Source organism: Gorilla gorilla, chromosome 20 (assembly GCF_029281585.2).
Source record: "Gorilla gorilla gorilla isolate KB3781 chromosome 20, NHGRI_mGorGor1-v2.1_pri, whole genome shotgun sequence".
NCBI classification, from domain to species: domain Eukaryota; kingdom Metazoa; phylum Chordata; class Mammalia; order Primates; family Hominidae; genus Gorilla; species Gorilla gorilla.
The window spans coordinates 50,111,411-50,130,336 of record NC_073244.2 but is presented as its reverse complement, the minus strand read 5'-3'; the positions used below and the strand labels follow the sequence as shown (position 1 = coordinate 50,130,336).

Genomic DNA, 18,926 nt, shown 5'->3' with positions numbered 1-18,926 from the left:
GGCGATATCACATGTATAAGCAAGTGAAGCACCAAGCACCCAAAGAACTGAATGAGGAATGTGTGAGTGGGCAGAAGAAGAGAGAGAGATGTGAAAGCAGGGCCAGGCCAGCCCTTATGCCACCTTTGTGCCAATTGCAAAAAGTGGCTCTAGGTCGGGCACGGTGGCTCACACCTGTAATCCCAGCACTTTGGGAGGCCGAGGCCGGCAGATCACCTGAGGTTAGGAGTTCGAGACCAGCCTGGCCAACATGGTGAAACTCCATCTCTATTTAAAATATAAAAAATTAGCTAGGTATGGTGGTATGCACCTGTAATCCCAGCTACTTGGGAGGCTGAGGCAGGAGAATTGCTTGAACCCGGGAGGTGGAGGTTGCAGTGTGCCGAGATTGCACCATTGCACTCCAGCCTGGGGGACAAGAGTGAGACTTGGTTAAAAAAAAAAACAAAAAACAAAAAAAAACAAAAAAAAAACGGCCCTGTTGCTCACTTTATTCTCCCTCTGAAGAAAAGTTATTAGAGGGAACATACCAGTTTGTGTGCAACCTGCACAACTGGGAAGGTGGCCCTTTCTGAAAACGTGAATGAATGAAAGGAGTTAGGCTGGGCATGGTGGCTCACACCTGGAATCCCAGCACTTTGGGAGGCTGAGGCGGGTGGATCATTTGAGTTTAGGAGTTTGTGACCATCCTGGCCAACATGGAAAAACTCTGTCTCCACTAAAAATACAAAAAATTAGCCAGCCGTGGTGGCGGGCGCCTATAATCCCAGCTACTTGGGAGGCTGAGGCAGGAGAATCACTTGAGCCAAGAAGGCAAAGTGAGCCAAGACCGCGCCGCCGCACTCCAGCCTGGGCAACAAGAGTGAAACTCCGTCTTAAAGAAAAAAGAATGAAAGGAGTTAGTGGGTGGTAGTGGGTGGGTGGATGAATGTTGAGAAAGAATGAGAAGAAAGGAAATTATGAATGCATTAGTGGGATTCTCAGGGGGATTAGCCCTGTTGAGACCCAACCCCAACCTTCCCCTCCCAGGGCCCAGTATCCCAAGCTCCAATACTTGCATATGGGGCCCCAGGTGTGTTTCCTGGAAGCAGAGCCCGGATGAACCCACCACCTGTGGGTAGGAGCAGGTGAAGATGGTGATCGCCGCCGGCCCAGGCTTTCCCACCATCCTGCACCCTCCCCTCCAGGCTTGGACCTCACATTGACCATCATGGAAGTCTTCATAAGGTGATGTCCACTAATGCCTTGGTCATAGCAAAGCTTTTTATCCTTGAGCGTAATCTAGGGTTGAAGGAGGGGAGAGGCAGAAATGAAGGGGTGAACAGGTCTCCCCAAAGTCCAACAAACAGTTCAAATAACCCATAGCTGGGGCGAGGTGGCGGCTGGTAGGAAAACGGAAGGCTTCCATTTTCGACTCAGGAATAGGCTAACGGGACCAAGCACAGGGTGGTTCATGCCTCACACCTCACACCTCACACCTCACGCAGAGGCATGAGGATCTCTTGAGTCCAGGAATTCGAGACCAGCCTGGGCAACATAGGGAGACCCCCGTCTCTACAAAAAATAAAAAGTTAAGGCTGGGTGCAGTGGCTCACGCTTGTAATCCCAGCACTTTGGGAGGCCAAAGTGGGCAGATTATTTGAGGTCAGGAGTTCAAGACTAGCCTGGCCAACATGGTAAAACCCCATCGCTACTAATAATACAAAAAATTAGCTGGGTGTAGTGGCGTGCACCTGTAATCTCAGCTACTAGGGAGGCTGAGGCAGGAGACTCGGTTGAATCTGGGAGGCAGAGGTTACAGTGAGCCGAGATCGTGCCATTGCACTCCAGCCTGGGCGACAGAGCAAGACTCCGTCTCAAAAGAAAAACAAAAAGTTCGCTGGGCACTGTGGTGCATGCCTGCAGTCCCAGCTACTCAGGAGGTTGAGGGAGGAGGATCGCTTGTGCCCAGGAGGCCAAGAATGCAGTGATCGCTCCAGTGGCACTCCAGCCTGAGCGACAGAGCAAGACCCTGTCTCCAAAAAACAAACAAACAAAAAAACCTCCCTTGATCCCAACTCGCCGGGGGGCCTCACCGAAAATAGCACCGAGTTGCGATTAATCAGCACCTCCTGCTTCACCGAGGCCTCGATGCAGCCGGGGTCGGCCAGCACCACGCCCACGTCCACCTGGCTATGCAGCTGGAAGGCGGTGCCTGCTCCGGGCAGTAAACGGGGTTAAGGCCTCCCTCACAGACAGGTCCCGCCCCTCCGATGGTGTCCCCGCCCCCCAGGCTCCCAGATTCTGGTAGCCCTCGCCCCGCCCTTCGGGCCCCACTCTGGTCCCGCGCAGACCGAGTTCTGCCTGCGTCCGGAACGAGTGGCCCTGCACCGACAGGAAGATGGCGAAGCTGTACTCAGTGCCCTTGTCCAGGAAAATGCGCTCCGGCAGCTCGTACGCGGACTCGAGGTTGTAGATCTTTTCGTAGCTGTCCATTTCTATGGACACGCCGCCCGCGCTTCGCCAGTTGCTCGCCAGGAAGAAGTAGTAATCCTGGGGTACCGGATGCGCGGGGCAGAGTCAGCGCCGGGGGTGGGGCACGGTGAGGGGTGTCCGGGCGCCGCCCCTTTCCCGGCTCCCAATCCGCTCCGCCTACCTGGTCTTGTTTGTTGTTCGCCCACCAGCGCCAGGTGGGGTCGTGCACCGGGTCCGCGTACGGCTGCAGGGATCGCCCGGCACCGTGAAGGGATTGGGCAGCGGGGCGAGAGCCTCCAGGCAAGCGGCATCCCCAGACCACCTCCTAGCCTCAATGCCAGCCCCCAACCCAGAGCAGAAGATACACACCCCAGCCCATCCCCAAACCCTGCTTTCAACCCGGCCACACCCCCAACGCCTTCCCCTGGAAGTCCTGCTCAAGCCAGGCCCCGCCCCCAGGTCCCCCGCCCACCCACCACCAGTCCTCCTGTTCTCCAATCCCGCTGCGCTCCGCTCCACAGGCCTCGCCCTCTAAGCCCGCTCCCCGCTGCCCCAGTGCCGTCTCAGGCCTGCCCGCCCGCCGCCGGACGCCCACCTTGTCGTACACGGAGTGCAGCCACAGCAGGTAGTAGACCAGGCCCTGGTAGATGGCGAGCGAGTTCTCGTTGTGGAAGCCCGAGCGCTCCAGGACGCGCGGCGGCCGCGCCCGGTAGCGCTCCTGGCGCGTGTATCTCTGCGGACGGGGCAGGCTCCGCAGGCGCATCACCGAGAAGGGGCAGAAGTCGATGAAGGAGAGCATCAAGTAGCCCCTGGGCAGTGGCAAGGGGGAAAGGCTGCTGGCTCTAAGGCACCCCGCGCACTGGAAGCTTCCGCAGGCCTCTTTCCCACCTCACCCACTTCCCGTATCGAATCCAGCCCGAATCTTCCTCCTCAGCGTCAGCCCCTGCAGCCCAGAGGCCTCTGCACACATCCCCTCGGACGTCCCTCCCTTGATCCCTGAGACCAGAGTCCTCCCTACTCAACGGGCAGTCGCCATCTGCCTGTCCACTTGACCTCTTATCTTTATTCCATCTCCTGCTTCCTCCTTCCACTCCAGCGCCCCGTCCCTGTCCCGACTCCAGCTGCCTCCCTGGGTTGCTTTGATCCACCCTCCGCAGGACGATGACCGGAGGCATCATTACGGCACGCGGTAAAATCCCATCCTGCAGTCCTTTCCCTTAGTCCCATCCATGGCTCTCCCAAGACCCTCAAGATGAAGTCCAAGTTTCTCCCCATGACCACCAGGCTCACTTTGTCCCCCTTCCCATCAGGGCCTCTGCACAGGTGGTTCCCCCTTTCTGGAACACCCTTCCCCACCTTATCACTTGGCTAATCCTTCCTCACCCTTCTTCCCACAGTGCATACACCTCCTCCTCCTTGAAGCCCTCCCTGATGCACCTTCCCCCTGCTAGGTTGGGCTCCTCCTCTGAGTGCTGAACTCCTGCCATCATAGCCCTGAGGTTGTCACTGGGGTTAGCTCGGTCTCCCCTCTCTCAAGAATGGTAGCTTCAGGAGGGCGGTGCCGGGAGCCCTCAGACCCCTGTCATGGTCCGGTGTCTTCTCACCCTTTCCGCTCCAAGTCATAGTGGCTAGTGTGCTGTTGATACATCAGAAGCTGCTCCACGGGCACGAGCCTCTTGACCAGCTGGCCCTTCTGGTTGTTCATAAGGTACACCAGCTGCAGGGGGAAGGCAGGGCCAGGTGAGCTGGGGTCAGCCCTCCTGGGGTGCCCCGATGTCCCCGCATAGCCCCACTGGGCACCTGGTACAGTTTGCTGTCTTCGTAGAAGAGGGTCAGCATGGTCTCATTCGATGCGTAGAGAGAGGACTGTTGCATCAGCTTTAAGCTGATGTGCACCTGCCAGCCCTTGGAAGGGAACAGCTGGTACACCCGGTAGCTGCCCTCCAGGAGGTACCAGATCTGCGGGTATGACAGCCGGATGTGTGTGTGTCAGGACCATGGGGTCCTCTGATCCCACCTCACCCTCTGCCCAGTGTGGTGGCCCCATTGTTTGAGGGATGAAGTTTGGAAACTCACCTCCACTGGGACCAAGGGCGCTCCCCTTCCTTTTCTCTGTGGTGCCACGGCTCTACTTCCCTGAGCCCAATCACCTCTGGTTCCAGCCCTCACACACTATGATCACTTTTTTCAATGTTTTCGGTCTGTTTGGGTTTCTGGCACTTGCGACCTAAGCATCCCTAACAGCCACGGTTCCTAGAGCCGAGACCTCTTTTCTCTTCTCACTCTTTGCAGCTTCCAGGGTCTCACCATTTCCTTGGCCTCAGTTTCCCATCTCTGCACTGATGCCCACCCCCATACACATCTGAAGGGAACCTTCACTCCCCTTCCTGAACCACAACCTGGGGGATCCCCTCCAGCCTCCAAGATGTCCCCCTCCATGTGGTCTCCCCCATGAAGCCCTCCCTGACATGCACAACCCCCCAGACTGGGCCAGGTCCCCCTACTTCCATAGGTAATATTTTCCCCATTGCAGCCCTGACCACTGTGTGTTCTCCAGCACGGGGGCAGGCACACAGTAAATGCTCAATATTTATGAAGTGAACGACCACACTGCGGGATGAAAGAGGGCCGCCTCTGAACATCAGATCATAGCTCCGGTCTGCGTGACTTTGGAGCTGACACTTACCCTGAGTTCCAGGGGTTTCAGCTATAAATGGAGCTTCACTGCCCTTTCTCAGGGTCCCCGAGGGTGCCCCCTTCCCTTGGCTCCTTTACTGTGATGGGGGAAAGAGAGGCCCCTGGGGTTTGGGGGTGGGCAGAGAGGGAATGGGGAGAGGGGCGGGGCAGCCCACCTCCTCCTTCTCTGTGACAATAGCCACAGCCCCACGGAACGATCTGGCCATGTATTTGATGGACAGTTCCTTGGGGAAGTCTGCCAGGTAGATGAAGTTTTCCTTGTTAGAGCTGCAGGGACAGAAATGGAGAGCTAGGCGCATCCTGGACAGCCGCTTCCCCCAATCCCAGGCCTAATAACACGGGAGCCACTTACTGTTTCTCCACTTGTAAGAACATGCAAAGGAAGCTTGAAATCCTAGCTCCCACCCCCCACCCCAAACCCTTTGAGAGTCTTCAGCTCCCCATCTGTAAAACAGGAGCATTGGGCCAACCTGGCAGTTTGCCAGCCACCCAAGAAGGTGGCTCAGGGGCCCCTAGGTTCTTGAGGGTCGAGAGGGTGGCTGGGGTGGGGAGGATCCTAAACTGTCCCTAGAAAATGTTTGTCAATTAGCCGGGCACGGTGGTTCACACCTGTAATCCCAGCACTCTTGGAGGCTGAGGCAGGAGGATCACCTGAGGTCAACAGTTCGAGACCAGCCTGCCCAACATGGTGAAACCGCGTCTCTACTAAAAATACAAAAATTAGCCAGGCATGGTGGCATGCAGCTGTAATCCCAGCTACTCGGGAGGCTGATGCAGGAGAATCGCTTGAATCTGGGAGGCGGGGGCTGCAGTGAGCCGAGATTGTGCCACTGTCCTGTAGCCTGGGTGACAGAGCGAGACTCTGTCCCAAAACAAAAACAAAAACAAAACCCTAGAAACTGCTCATCTATTGCTCACACAGGCTGGGTCTTTATATAAGGTTTCATTTTAAGAAAAGCGCTCCCACAGCTTTAAAACATTGGCTTCCCCCATCCCAGCACTGACTACCCTAACGGTGTGTTCCTCATCACAGTCCTGGTAACTTCTGGATTTGTGCATCCTTTGAAGGCTTGGTGAGACTTGCCTAGCCTCGGCTTGAAAGGGTCCCCACCGTAAAGTTGCTGGGGAGACAGAGTATGCCTGGCCCACCCAGGGGTGGTAGAGGCCCACCTCTGCAGGAGGAAGTTGCCCCAGATGAAGATCAGGTTGTTGTACGGGTTACAGAAGATGCCCTTGGGGGCCATTGCAGTGCTGGTGTAGGACTCTGTCCCTAGGATCATCAGGAACTCCAATCCTCGAGCTGACCGGAGCAGAGGAAGAGAGGACACAGCAGTGAGGTGGAGTCACCTGAGCCCCTCCTGGCCCACAGCCACCCTGAGGCCACGTCTGCCTTCCCTTCCTACCTTCAGGGATGAATTCTGGGATGTGGTAGAGAAGTTCCAGGTCATCACTAGCTACAGGTGGGGAGAACACAGCAAAATCTCCTGAGGCCCTGCACTTTCAAAACCTGGAGCTGGAGCAAGTTGTTTGCTTCTCAGCCTCCTGTAAAACCCTCCAAAGAGCTTCCCACTCGAGCTTGCTAGTCCTTAGAGTTTCTTTTCTTTTTTTTCCCCCTGAGACAGGATCTCTCTGTCGCCCAGGCTGGAGTGCAGTGGTGTGATCTCGGCTCACTGCAACTTCTGCCTCCTCGGTTCAAGTGATCCTCCCACCTCAGCCTATGGAGTAGCTGGGATTATAGGCGCACACCACCACCATGCCCAGCTAATTTTTTTTTTTTTCGAGATGGAGTCTCGCTCTGTTGCCCAGGCTGCAGTGCAATGGCATGATCTCAGCTCACTGCAACCTCTGCCTCCCAGGTTCAAGTGATTCTTCCACCTCAGCCTCCTGAGTTGCTGGGTTTATAGGCACCCACCATCATGCCCGACTAATTTTTGTATTTTTAGTAGAGACAGGGTTTCACCATGTTAGTCAGGCTGGTCTTGAACTCCTGACCTTAGGTGATACCCCCGCCTCGGCCTCCCAGAGTGCTGGGATTACAGGCGTGAGCCGCCGTGCCTGGCCAATTTTTGTATTTTTAGTAGAGATGAGGTTTCGCTATATTGCCTAGGCTGGTCTTGAACACCTGAGCTCAAGCATTCCACCCACCTTGGTGTCCCAAAGTGCCAGGATTATAAGCACGAGCCACCACGCCTGGCTCTGCTCTTTTTTTTTTTTTTGAGACCGGGTCTTGCTCTGTCCCCCAGGTAGTAGCATGATCATAGCTCACTGTAGCCTCAACCTCCTGGGCTTATGCTATCCTCCCACCTCAGGTATATTCCAAGTAGCTGGGACTACAGGTGCGACTCCATACTCAGCTACTTTTTTTTTTTTTTTTTAATTTGTAGAGACAGCCTCTTGCCATGTTGCCCCAGGCTGGTCTCGAACTCCTGGCCTCAAGCGATCCTCTGGCCTTGGCCTCCCAAAGTGCTGGGATTACAGGTGTGAGCCCCTTGCCTAGCCCTTTAGAATTTCTTCATGTGAATTATAAAAAGGCACTGCCTCTGAGAGGAAACAGTCCTGTTAAGGCACAGGACCTGTCTCCTCTGATCCCTCGGTTGGGGGTTTTGTGCACTGCACAGCCTGCACAACTCTACATAGGGGCCCTATTCTCACTGCAGGTAAAATAAAATCTCTTTATTGTGAGCCACAGGGCCCTTTCAGATCACCAAGCCTATATCCTGTTCTCCACTGCTACCCCTCAACCAGGAGTGACACAGGTAATGTTGCCCTCCCTCTGTCTGCTGGGCACAGATCCCTCAGGATGGGCATGCAGTCCACAGTCTGGGATCCTGCCCCTTTGTGCCCAGCCCCTTGCATCACCCTCATTACCTGTGTTGTAGCTGACCACCTGGAAACGTTTACTGGCATTACCATATCCACTCTCCACCAGCAGCAGTAGGGTATACTCTCCTGCGATGTATTCAGACCAAATTATGGAGCAGGTGGTAACTGAGAGGGAAAGGGGCAGTCCAGAGCCGCCCCAGGGCTCAATAGCCTTGGTCCTGTGCCAGCTGTACCCCTCCCCATAACTCTCACCCCTCCCTAAGACACTGCCCATTCTTTCCCATGACCCCTGCCACCCTCCCCTGCTCTTCTGCATCCTCAGTTCCCCCAGCCTCCCACCGCAGACCCATCGGGGTAATGAGTACCTCCTATCTGCTCGCACACAGACCACTGCCTGGGCAGCATCTCAAAGGACACCTGGCCATCTGCAGAGCAAGGTCGGGTTGATGTTCAGGCCCTCTCCCTCCTGTCTGGCAGCCCATCAAGCCAACTCCGATTGCCCTCCTTATGCCCACCAGCCCCTCCATCCTTGGGATCTCATTCTCTGGCCTTTCATCACTCACACCTGGCCTATCACAGCATGTCTGTCTTTGGTCACAGTCATGAGACTGTGGGTCTCATGGCTCAGGTCTGGCCATGTGACCCACGGTGGGCCGATCAGAGTTTACTCTGGGATTTGTGTTAGAATTAATGGGAAAGATGCTGTCTTCATTCTCTTGGCGTGACTCAGACTAGTAGGTGACTTGAGTCTGAAGCTTTAAGGAGCCATCTTTAACCTCCATGGAGGAATAGCTACCTAAAAATGGACCCAAATCATAGGACCAATAATAATAAACCGTTTGTAACACTCACCACATCACTAGCACTAAGACCTTTACAAAAACCAACTTATTTAATCTTTATATCAACCCAGTGACCTAGATACTAGTACTACCATTAGCCACATTTTGTAGGTGAAGAAAACGAGATCAGAGAGGTCAAGTTACATATCGAAAGGCACACAGCGAAGGTGTGATGGAGCAGTCTCTCTCCAGAATCTGTGCGATAATTAATTACTATGCTGCACTACCTTACCAAGAGATGGAGTCCTGATGACCTACCCTGTGGGCCCCTGGATCCAGCCATACCTGAAGTTGAACCATAGTCTTTTCATTTATGTAAGTCCACAAATTCTTTGTGCTTAAGTTATTATTATTATTACTATCATTATTATTAAGACAGTCTCACTCTATTGCCCAGGCTGGAGTGCAGTGGCATGATCTTGGCTAACTGCAACCTCCGCTTCCCAGGTTCGAGCAATTCTCATGCCTCAGCCTCCCAAGTAGCTGGGACTACAGGTGCATGCCACCATGCTCAGCTGATTTTTGTATTTTTAGTAGAGATGGGGTTTCGCCATATTGGCCAGGCTGGTCCCGAACTCCTGACCTCAGGTGATCCACCCACCTCAGCCTCCCAAAGTGCTGGGATTACAGGCATGAGCCACTGTGCCCAGCTGTACTTCAATTATTTTTGAATTGGGCTTCTGCTATTTTTGTTTTTTTTGGGGGATTTGTTTGTTCGTTTTTGAGACAGAGTCTCATTCTGTTGCCCAGGCTGGAGTGCAGTGGTGCAATCTCAGCTCACTGCAACCTTCATCTCCTGGGTTCAAGTGACTCTCCTGCCTCAGCCTCCTGAATAGCTGGGATTACAGGCGCCTGCCACCACGCCCAACTAATTTTTTTATTTTTAGTAGAGGTGGGAGTTTCACCATGTTGGCCAGGATGTTCTTGAACTCCTGACCTCAAGTGATCCGCCTGCCTCAGCCTCCCAAAGTGCTGGGATTACAGGCATGAGCCACTGTGCCCAGCTCTTCTGCCCTTTAAAACCAAGTACATCATGAAAGATACATAACATACCCCCAAGCCCTACCCCTACAAACGCATCCCTCCACCACCACCACCACCCTCGGCCTGGGGGCCCTCCTCAGGGCACATGGTGATGAGTGAGGGCCCAAGGTTAGAATTCTCGGAGGTGAGAGAGGGTATGGAGGGGTCCCTGGGGCTGACAGAGGCCCACACCCTTACCTCTGATGGTCCCGAAGTGTACATAACCCTCATGCTTGCCCGTGGTGAGGGCCATTATGTACTCAGAGCCATTGCTATGGAAATACACAGGGCACAGCTTCTTGATGCACTCGCTGGCCAGGACACGAACCCAACTGCCTAGTGAAGTCAGTATGGGGCCTCAGACCCAGGTGGTTGGATCTGGGGCCTCTGCCCCCCACTCACATTACCCTGGCTTTAGTGAGCCTGTTATCTGTCCTCTCATGCTGAAGCACCTGTTCAGTGTGGTGTCAGGGAGCACCTGGCAGAGGGCACCCACCGCCTTTGAGAAAATCCTCCTTGCTCACACTCTGTCCATGAGGGTCAGATTGGGCTGACACCTCCCTTGCACTCCCTTGGCCACAATGATTAGCATGTGACCAAGCTGGCCAAATCAGAGGCAATATCAGCTTGCAATCAGCAACAAGATGCTCTTTTCTGGGGCTACTGAGGGGCATAAAAGTCTACAGTTGCTGCGTAGAGGCCTGAATCACCGTGGCATGCACAAGGAGGTGACTGTCTAACCGTGACAGTGACCCCCTGGTGCGCCTTTCCTGAAACCAACATGCTCCTGGGCTTTTCAGCCACGGAAGCCAATAAACACCCCTTTTCTTTGGATTAAGCCAATTTGAATTTGGTTCCTCCCACTGTCAAAATGCCCAAAGTAAGAAAGAGAGAAAGCAAAGCTGCTGGGAACACGCATTCACTTATGAAATGTAAGTTACAGTCCAATTTCCAGTGACTCTGTAAGCTGACAGTTCTCACTGAGATGGTGGGAGAAACTGGAAGAAATAAGAGAGCTTTGGTATCTTTTTTTTTTTTTTTTTTTTTTTTTTTTTTGAGACAGAGTCTTACTCTGTCGCCCAGGCTGGAGTGCAGTGGCACGATCTTGGCTCACTGCAGTCCCGCCTCCTGGGTTCAAGCAATTCTTCTGCCTCAGCCTCCTGAGAGGCTGAGTACAGAGTACAGGCACATGCCACCACACCCAGCTAATTTTTGTATTTTTAGTAGAGACGGGGTTTCACCATATTGGCCAGGCTGGTCTCAAACTCCTGACCTCGTGATCCGCCCTCCCAAAGTGCTGGGATTACAGGCGTGAGCCACCACACCTGGCCTTTTTTTTTTTTTTTTTTTTTTTTTTTTGAGATGGCATCTCGCTCTGTCGCCCAGGCTGGAGTGCAGCGGCGCGATCTCAGCTCACTGCAAGCTCCGCCTCCCGGGTTCAAGCGATTCTCCTGCCTCAGCCTCCCGAGTAGCTGGGACTACAGGCATGTGCCACCACGCCCAGCCAATTTTGCTAATTTTCTGTATTTTTAGTAGAGACGGGGTTTCACCATGTTAGCCAGGCTGGTCTTGAACTCCTGACCATGTGATCCACCTGCCTCAGCCTCCCAAAGTGCTGGGATTACAGGTGTGAGCTACTGCACCCAGCCACGGTATCATTTAAAGATTAAGTTGAATAGTCTCTCTTTTTCATCTCTCTCGCTTTTTCCTCTCTCTTTTTTTTAAACTGAGTCTTGCTCTGTTGGCCAGGCTGGAGTGCGGTGACGTGAACTCAGCTCACTGCAACCTCTGCTTCCTGGGTTCAAGCAATTCTCCTTTCTCAGCCTCCTGAGTAGCTGGAATAACAGGTGCCCACCACAATGCCCGGCTAGTTTTTGTATTTTTAGCAGAGACGGGGTTTCACCAGGTTGGTCAGGCTGGCCTTGAACTCCTGACCTCAAGTGATCCACCCGCCTCGGCCTCCCAAAGTGCTAGGATTACAGGCATGAGCCACCGCGCCCAGCTTTTTTTTTTTTTTTTTTGAAACAGGGTCTTGCTCTGTCACCCAGGCTGGAGTGCAGTGGTGTGATCATAGCTCACTGCAGCCTCAAACCCCTGGGCTCATGCGATGCCCCCTCCCGTCAGCCTCTTGAATAGTCTGGCCTCCTGAGCCACTGTGCCTAGACTCTCTTTTTTCCTCTCCAATGAGTTTCCCTTGAGGCTTTGCCCATCTGTTTCTCTCTCTCCTCCCGCTCTTTCTGATTTGTCATGCCCCTCTCCCTCTGACTTTCTCTCTCCGTCTGGTCTTGGCAAGTCCTTCTGCCACTGTGTGTGGGCACACGCGTGGGTCTGCCTCTCTCTACCTCCCTTTACTCACACCCCCTCTTCTCACAGCTGCTCACAATTCCCAGGAGGGTCTGGGTGGAAGCCTCATCCCAGAAAAAAAAAAAAAAAAAAAAAGGGCAAGGCAAGGCCCATTAGGGGTGGGCAAGGGTGATTTGGGGCCCTGGCAAGTTCCTTCCCCAATGCCTCACCCACAGCAATTCCAGCCCCCAGCCACCTTCAGTGGAGGAGTTCACCAGGGTGCCCTCCCCAGGCGTGGGTCCAGCCACCGCACACTCACCACTGCCGCGGTTTCTCTCATAGAGTGTGGTATAGGTGCCTGTAAAATAGTAGACCAGCTGGTTCTGCCGAATGAAGAGGGTGCTCTCGGTGGCAATAGTGTCATAGATGGTGGCTGTGAAGCCAGAATGGGGGCAGTAGAAGGAGCCCACCCAGCAACTGTCAATGCTCAGCTGCAGGGGAGCAGAGGCTAGTGGTGAGCAGGTGGCCTTGGCCTCAGCCCCCATGTCCTGCCTTGGGGGGAAGCTCCTGCTCTGACAGCTGCTTGGGAGGGACACACGTAGCTGCCCCAGGGCGCTCTCCCTGCTCACCCCGCAGCAGCACCTTGGTAGCCAAACCTCCCCCATATGGACCAGAGAAGCAGGTGACCCAGGCCTGAGCCAGTTCAGGCTTCGTGTGCCCCCTGGAGTTGGGCAGTGCACAGCATGCTCAACGGTCCTTAGCGGTCCTTGTGCCCTTGGCTACAGTCAGTGTTATACCTACATGGATACAACACCCCATGCTTGCCCCAAGGGACATTTTTTTTAAAGGCTGGATCTGGCTCTGTCACCCAGGCTGGAGTGGTATGATCATAGCTCACTGCAGCTTCAAACTCCTGGGCTCAAACGATCCTCCCACCTCAGTCTCCCGAGTAGCTGGCAAGACAGGTGCTCACCACCATGCCTAGCTAATTTTTTTATTTTTATTTTTGTAGAGGTGAGGTCTCGCTATGTTACCCAGGCTGGTCTTGAACTCCTGGGCTCAAGCAATCCTCCCGCCTCAGCCTCCCGAATAGCTGGAACTACAGGTGCTTGCCACCATTCCCAGCTAATTTTTTTTTTTTTTTTGAGGCGGAGTCTTGCTCTGTCACCCAGGCTGGAGTACAGTGGCGTGATCTCGGCTCACTGCAAGCTCCGCCTCCCGGGTTCACGCCATTCTCCTGCCTCAGCCTCCCGAGTAGCTGGGAACAGGCGCCTACCACCAAGCCTGGCTAATTTTTTATATTTTTAGTAGAGACGGGGTTTCACCATGTTAGCCAGGATGGTCTCGATCTCCTGACCTCGTGATCCGCCCACCTCGGCCTCCCAAAGTGCTGGGATTACAGGCGTAAGCCACGGCACCCGGCCTCCCAGCTAATTAAAATAAATAACTGTGTAGACGGGAGTCTTGCTACATTGCCCTGGTCTTGAACTCCTGGCTTCAAGCAGTCCTCCCGCCTCAGCCTCATTGGAAAGTTCTGACTCATTTAATTCACTAGGCATCATGTTGGGCATGGTGATTGTGTTGGCTTTGTTGGGGTGGTAGGGACCTGAGCTGTACCAAGTGGAAGGAATCTTGTGACTTTGGGGATGTGGGGATTCTTGGGAAAGATCTTTCCCACCGAATGTGGGCTTGAGAAGATGCAGCCTCTGTAGTCTTCAGTTCCAGAAAACAGGACCATTTTTTGTTTGTTTGTTTTTTGAGATAGGATCTCACTCTGTCACCCAGGTTGGAGTGCAGTGGCACAATCCTGGCTGACTGCAACCTCTGCCTCCCGGGTTCAAGCGATTATCTTGCCTCAGCCTCCCGAGTAGCTCGGATTACAGGTGCCCACGACCATGCCTGGCTAATTTTTGTATTTTTAGTAGAGATGGGGTTTCACCATGTTGGCCAGACTGGTCTCGAACTCGTAGGCTCAAGTGATCTGCTCACCTTGGCTTCCCAAAATGTTGGGATTACAGGCCTGAGCCACCACACCCAGCCAACAGGACTGTTTTGAGCATCGAGTCAATACAGAGGAATGTGGCCGAGTGCCTGTAATCCTAGCACTTTGGAGGCTTAGACAGGTGGATTGCTTGAGGCCAGGAGTTCAAAACCAGCCTGGCTAACATGGTGAAATCCCATCTCTACTAAAAATAAAAAATATTGGCTGGACGTGGTGACACGTGCCTGTAATCCCAGCTACTTGGGAGGCTGAGGCAAGAGAATCACTTGAACCCAGGAGGCAAAAGTTGTAATGAGCCAAGATTGCACCACTGCACTCCAGCCTGGGTGACAAGAGCGAAACTCCATCTCAAAAAGCAAGCAAACAAACAAAAAACAGAGGAATGTGGTCCAAGAGATGAGGCGAGAAACCCCGTCTCAGTGATACTGTTTGAAATCCTTGGCCAAGCAGAGCCTGAAGTCCTGAATTTTTTGGTCTCGTGAACCAATAAATTTTCTTCTCCACTTTTAGGAGATGGCTAGTGAAGCTCACAAAGCCATTTCCCCATATTTGTTGGTGATTGAGTTTAGCTGGGCATGTACCACCCAGTGTCCCTTGCAGTTGGATGTAGCCAGGTGACCCCTTCTCACTAGTGGAATGTCAGTGGAAGTGAAGTTTGCTTAAAAGAAAATGGCTTGCCCTCTACTTCTTTTTTTTTTTGAGACGGAGTCTCGCTGTTGCCCAGGCTGGAGTGCAGTGGCGCGATCTCGGCTCACTGCAGGCTCCGCCTCCGGGTTCACGCCATTCTCCTGCCTCAGCCTCCCGAGTAGCTGGGACTACAGGCGCCCGCCACCTCGCCCGGCTAATTTTTTGTATTTTTAGTAGAGACAGGGTTTCACCGTGTTAGCCAGGATGGTCTTGATCTCCTGACCTCGGGATCCGCCTGCCTCGGCCTCCCAAAGTGCTGGGATTACAGGCGTGAGCCACCGCGCCCAGCCCGGCTTGCCCTCTACTTCTGCTCCTCCCCTTTCCCAGTGGCTGCCATCATACAGAGGCCAACACCTTGAGCCCAGGGGATGGTGAAGAGAGAAAATGGAAGGAACAAGGTTCTTCATCTCCGGACTGTTACGAGAATGAGCAACGGCCGGGTGCGGTGGCTCACACCTGTAATCCCAACACTTTGGGAGGCCAAGGCGGGCAGATCATTTGAGGTCAGGAGTTCGGGACCAGCCTGGCCAACATGGCAAAACCCCATCTCTACTAAAAATACAAAAATCAGCCAGGTGTGGTGGCGGGTGGCTGTAATCCCAGCTACTCGGGAGGCTGAGGCAGAAGAATCACTTGAACCTGGGAGGCAGAGGTTGCAGTAAGCCAAGATTATGCCACTGCACTCCAGCCTGGGCAACAGAGCGAGACTCTGTCTCAAAAAAAAAAAAAAAAAAAAAAAAAAAGAATGAGCAACAGTCTCCATTTAAGTAATTCCCTTCCAGGGTCTCTTTGTTACAGCATCTATACCTGGACCCCAACCATGAGCCAGGGGAGGATTCGTTTCCTGGGGGCAGTGTGGAAGGGAGTGGTGGAGAGAGACAGGAGCGGGGAAGAGAGGAGACAAAGAGATGAGGCCATCAGGGAGAAATCTCCTTGGTTAGAGAACAAGAACAAGGCTGGGCACGGTGGCTCATGCCTGTAATCACAGCACTTTGGGAGGCCAACGCAGGAGGATGGCTTGAGGTCAGGAGTTCAAGACCAAGCTGGGCAACATGGCAAAACCCTATCTTTACCAAAAATACAAAAATTAGCCAGGCATGGTGATATGCGCCTGTAGTCCCAGCTACTAGGGAGGCTCAGGTAGGAGGATGGCTTGAACCCAGGAGGTGGAGGCTGCAGTGAGCCAAGACTGCATCATTGAACTCCAGCCTGGGTAAGAAAGTGAGACCATGACAAAAAGAAAAAAAAGAAAAAGAACTAAAACAGGATCATAGGATCTTCTTGTAGTTTCTAAGTGTGGTGATTGGGTTTTCACCGTCATCTGAGATGTGTCTCCCTCAAGCCTTGTTATGGTGTCGGCCCATTACCTGTCTGACATGAAATAAAAACAAACCCAGGGTTTATTTTGGAGTGATGGAAATTTTTTGGAAGTAGATAGTGGTGGTGGTTGCATAATATTGTGAATGAACTAGATGCCACTGATGTTCACTTTAAAATGTTTAAATTTATGGATTTCACTTCAACAAGTTAAAAAAAAAAAAGGAACAAGAATTTGGATGCCTGAATTCACATTGAACTTGTTTTCATTCCTGTGAATATAAACACCTTCTCTATGACCAGGTGCGATGGCTCACACCTGTAATACCAGCACTTTGGGAGGCTGAGGCGGGTGGATCACTTGAGGTCAGGAGTTCGAGACCAGCTTGGCCAACATGGTGAACCCCCATCTGTACTAAAAATACAAAATTAGCTGGGTGTGGTGGTGCATGCCTGTAATCCTAGCTACTTGGGAGGCTGAGGCAGGAGAATCACTTGAACCCGGGGGGTGGAGGTTGCAGTGAGCTGAGATCACACCATTGCACTCCAGCCTGGGCAACAAGAGTGAAATTCCATCTCAAAAAAAAAAAAACAACAACGAAGTTTGTGGAAATTGGCCAGGCACGGTGATCCTAGCACTTTAGGAGGCCTAGATGGGAGGATTGCTTAAGGGCAGGAGTTTAAGACCAGTCTGGGCAACATAGTGAGACCGTGTCTCTACAAACAATTTTTTAAAATTAGCCAGGTAAGGTGGCGCATGCCTGTAATACCAGCTATTTGGTAGGCTGAGGCAGGAGGATCGTTTAAGTCCAGGAGTTGGAGGCTGCAGTGAGCTATGATCACACCAGTGCACTCCAGCCTCGGCGACAGAGCAAAAGCCTGTCTCTTAAAAAAAAAGTTTGTGTAAATTAAACAATGTCTGAATAGACTTGGCTCAGAACAGAGAAAGCTGACACAGGACAGGAAGATGGTCCACAAACTGAATAAATTCCACATAAGCAGGAATTCAGAGCCAGAAGGGGTCAGGAGAATACTAATCCACGTGGAATCCTCAGAAATTGTGAGTAGGGCTTTTGACCTTGATGGGAGGAGGTTAAGGCCATCTTTTTTTTTTTTTTCTTCTTCTTTTTGAGACAGAGTCTTGCTCTATCGCCCAGGCTGGAGTACAGTGGTACGATCTTGGCTCACTGCAACTTCCGCCTGCCAGGTTCAAGCGATTCTCCAGCCTCAGCCTCCAGAGTAGCTGGGATTACAGGTGCCTGCCACCATGCCTGGCTAATTTTTGTACTTTTAGTAGAGACAGGGTTTCACCATGTTGCCTAGGCTGGTCTGGAACTCCTGACCTCAGGTGATCCGCCCGCCTCGGCCTCCCAAAGTGCTGGGATTATAGGCGTGAGCCACTGCACCGGCTGTGGGTGCACTTCTTAAAGCCAGTTCTCTGGGTAAACCAACCTGCCTTGGCGTTCTCCTGTAGCTGCACTAATTCCAACATAGTTCTGTCGCTGAAGCCAAAAGATCCTTACTTCAGATACTCCCTCCCTATTCTGGGATAATATAGGCTCTCAATGCCTAATAGGAAACCCTTGGGCAGAGATGTATATTGCAATGCAGAATTTTCCAGAGTGTAGAATGTAATGGCACATATATACCATTGGTTATGGAAGCTATTAACTTTTTTTTTTTTTTTTTTTGAGACGGAGTCTGGCTCTGTCGCCCAGGCTGGAGTGCAGTGGCACAATCTCGGCTCACTGCAAGCTCCGCCTCCCGGCTTCACGCCATTCTCCTGCCTCAGCCTCCTGAGTAGCTGGGATTACAGGCGCCCGCTACCACGCCCAGTTTTTTTTGTTTGTTTGTGTTTGAGACAGGGTCTCGATCTGTCTCCCAGGCTGAAGTGCAGTGGTGTGATCATAGCTCACTGCAGCCCCAAAGTCCCAGGCTCAAGCAATCCTCCTGCTTCAGCCTTCTGAGCAGCTGAGACTACAGACTCATGCCACCACCCCTGGCTAAGTTTTGTATTTTTGGTAGAGATGGGGTCTCACTATGTTGTCCAGGCTGGTCTCAAACTCCTGCTCTCAAGCGATTCTCCTACCTCAGCCTCCCAAAGTGCTGGGATTATAGGCATGAGCCTCTGTACCTGGCCAGAAACTATTAACTTATATCATCCTCACAACAATCCTATGAAGTAAATATAAATATTACTCCCATATTACAAATGGGAATCTGAAGACCGGGTCGTTGCACTGCCAGGTCCAGGGTCAGGCAGCCAGGAAGTGGCAGAACCAGGGTTTGAACCTAGGCCCTCTGGCTGTAGAATCTTGTGTTTTTTTCTTCATGCTATCTGCCTCTCATGGGGACTGATGTGTCTTTGGGGACTTCTAGAGCCCCAGGCCCCTACCTTATTTCAGGGGCTGAGGCCCAGCTCCCTCCAAGATGCCCCGCCCACCATCTGCCCCACACCGTTCACCTCCACGAGAGAGAAGTCCTTGAAGCTGGTGTCAGTCATCAGGACGTACTTCTCATTGGGAATGCCTCCCAGGATAAGCACAGGTGACTGGTCCACAGTGTGCCACAAGGGCCTCGATGAGACACCCACAAAGTACTGGGGCATCAGGTTGAAGAGCTGCCAAGGAGGGACAGGAGGGATGCCAACATTCTCCCCACTCTCCTGAGGCTCCATCTCATTTAGGTCCAAGGCCTGACCTGGACCCACAAGGCCCCACGCGATTTGTCCTTCTCACTTCCTTGACCTCATTCCTTACCATTCTCCCCCTCGCTCCCTCTCTCCCAGCCACAAGGCC

At 52.9% G+C, this 18,926-nt stretch overlaps 1 protein-coding gene and 1 non-coding gene across 14 annotated transcripts in view; one reads left to right on the top strand and one right to left on the bottom strand.

Moving 5' to 3' along the window:
- CATSPERG (cation channel sperm associated auxiliary subunit gamma) overlaps nt 1–18,926 on the bottom strand; it is a 33,997-nt gene that overhangs the window by 4,668 nt on the left and 10,403 nt on the right. For 7 of the 13 annotated variants that reach the window (XR_008673800.2, XM_019015302.3, XM_019015307.3 and 4 more), the window contains 16 exons: nt 18,593–18,748; nt 12,442–12,613; nt 10,038–10,175; nt 8,340–8,399; nt 8,020–8,139; nt 6,555–6,605; nt 6,322–6,451; nt 5,307–5,418; nt 4,255–4,413; nt 4,059–4,171; nt 3,050–3,263; nt 2,636–2,698; nt 2,334–2,532; nt 2,076–2,194; nt 1,201–1,281; nt 1,055–1,111 (listed from right to left, as the gene is read on the bottom strand). Coding sequence is in view for 10 of the 13 variants with exons in the window: in XM_019015302.3 (XP_018870847.2) it covers nt 1,055–1,111; nt 1,201–1,281; nt 2,076–2,194; nt 2,334–2,532; nt 2,636–2,698; nt 3,050–3,263; nt 4,059–4,171; nt 4,255–4,413; nt 5,307–5,418; nt 6,322–6,451; nt 6,555–6,605; nt 8,020–8,139; nt 8,340–8,399; nt 10,038–10,175; nt 12,442–12,613; nt 18,593–18,748 (1,944 nt within the window). In the remaining 3 variants the exon portion in view is untranslated. The remainder of the gene's footprint in view (nt 1–1,054; nt 1,112–1,200; nt 1,282–2,075; nt 2,195–2,333; nt 2,533–2,635; nt 2,699–3,049; nt 3,264–4,058; nt 4,172–4,254; nt 4,414–5,306; nt 5,419–6,321; nt 6,452–6,554; nt 6,606–8,019; nt 8,140–8,339; nt 8,400–10,037; nt 10,176–12,441; nt 12,614–18,592; nt 18,749–18,926) is intronic. The other 6 variants (XR_010131965.1, XR_010131966.1, XM_019015305.4 and 3 more) reach the window with 6 other exon arrangements.
- Nucleotides 16,087–16,188, top strand: LOC115931691 (small nucleolar RNA U13). The gene has a single exon (XR_004068136.1). It is a non-coding gene; the product is annotated as a small nucleolar RNA U13 (small nucleolar RNA).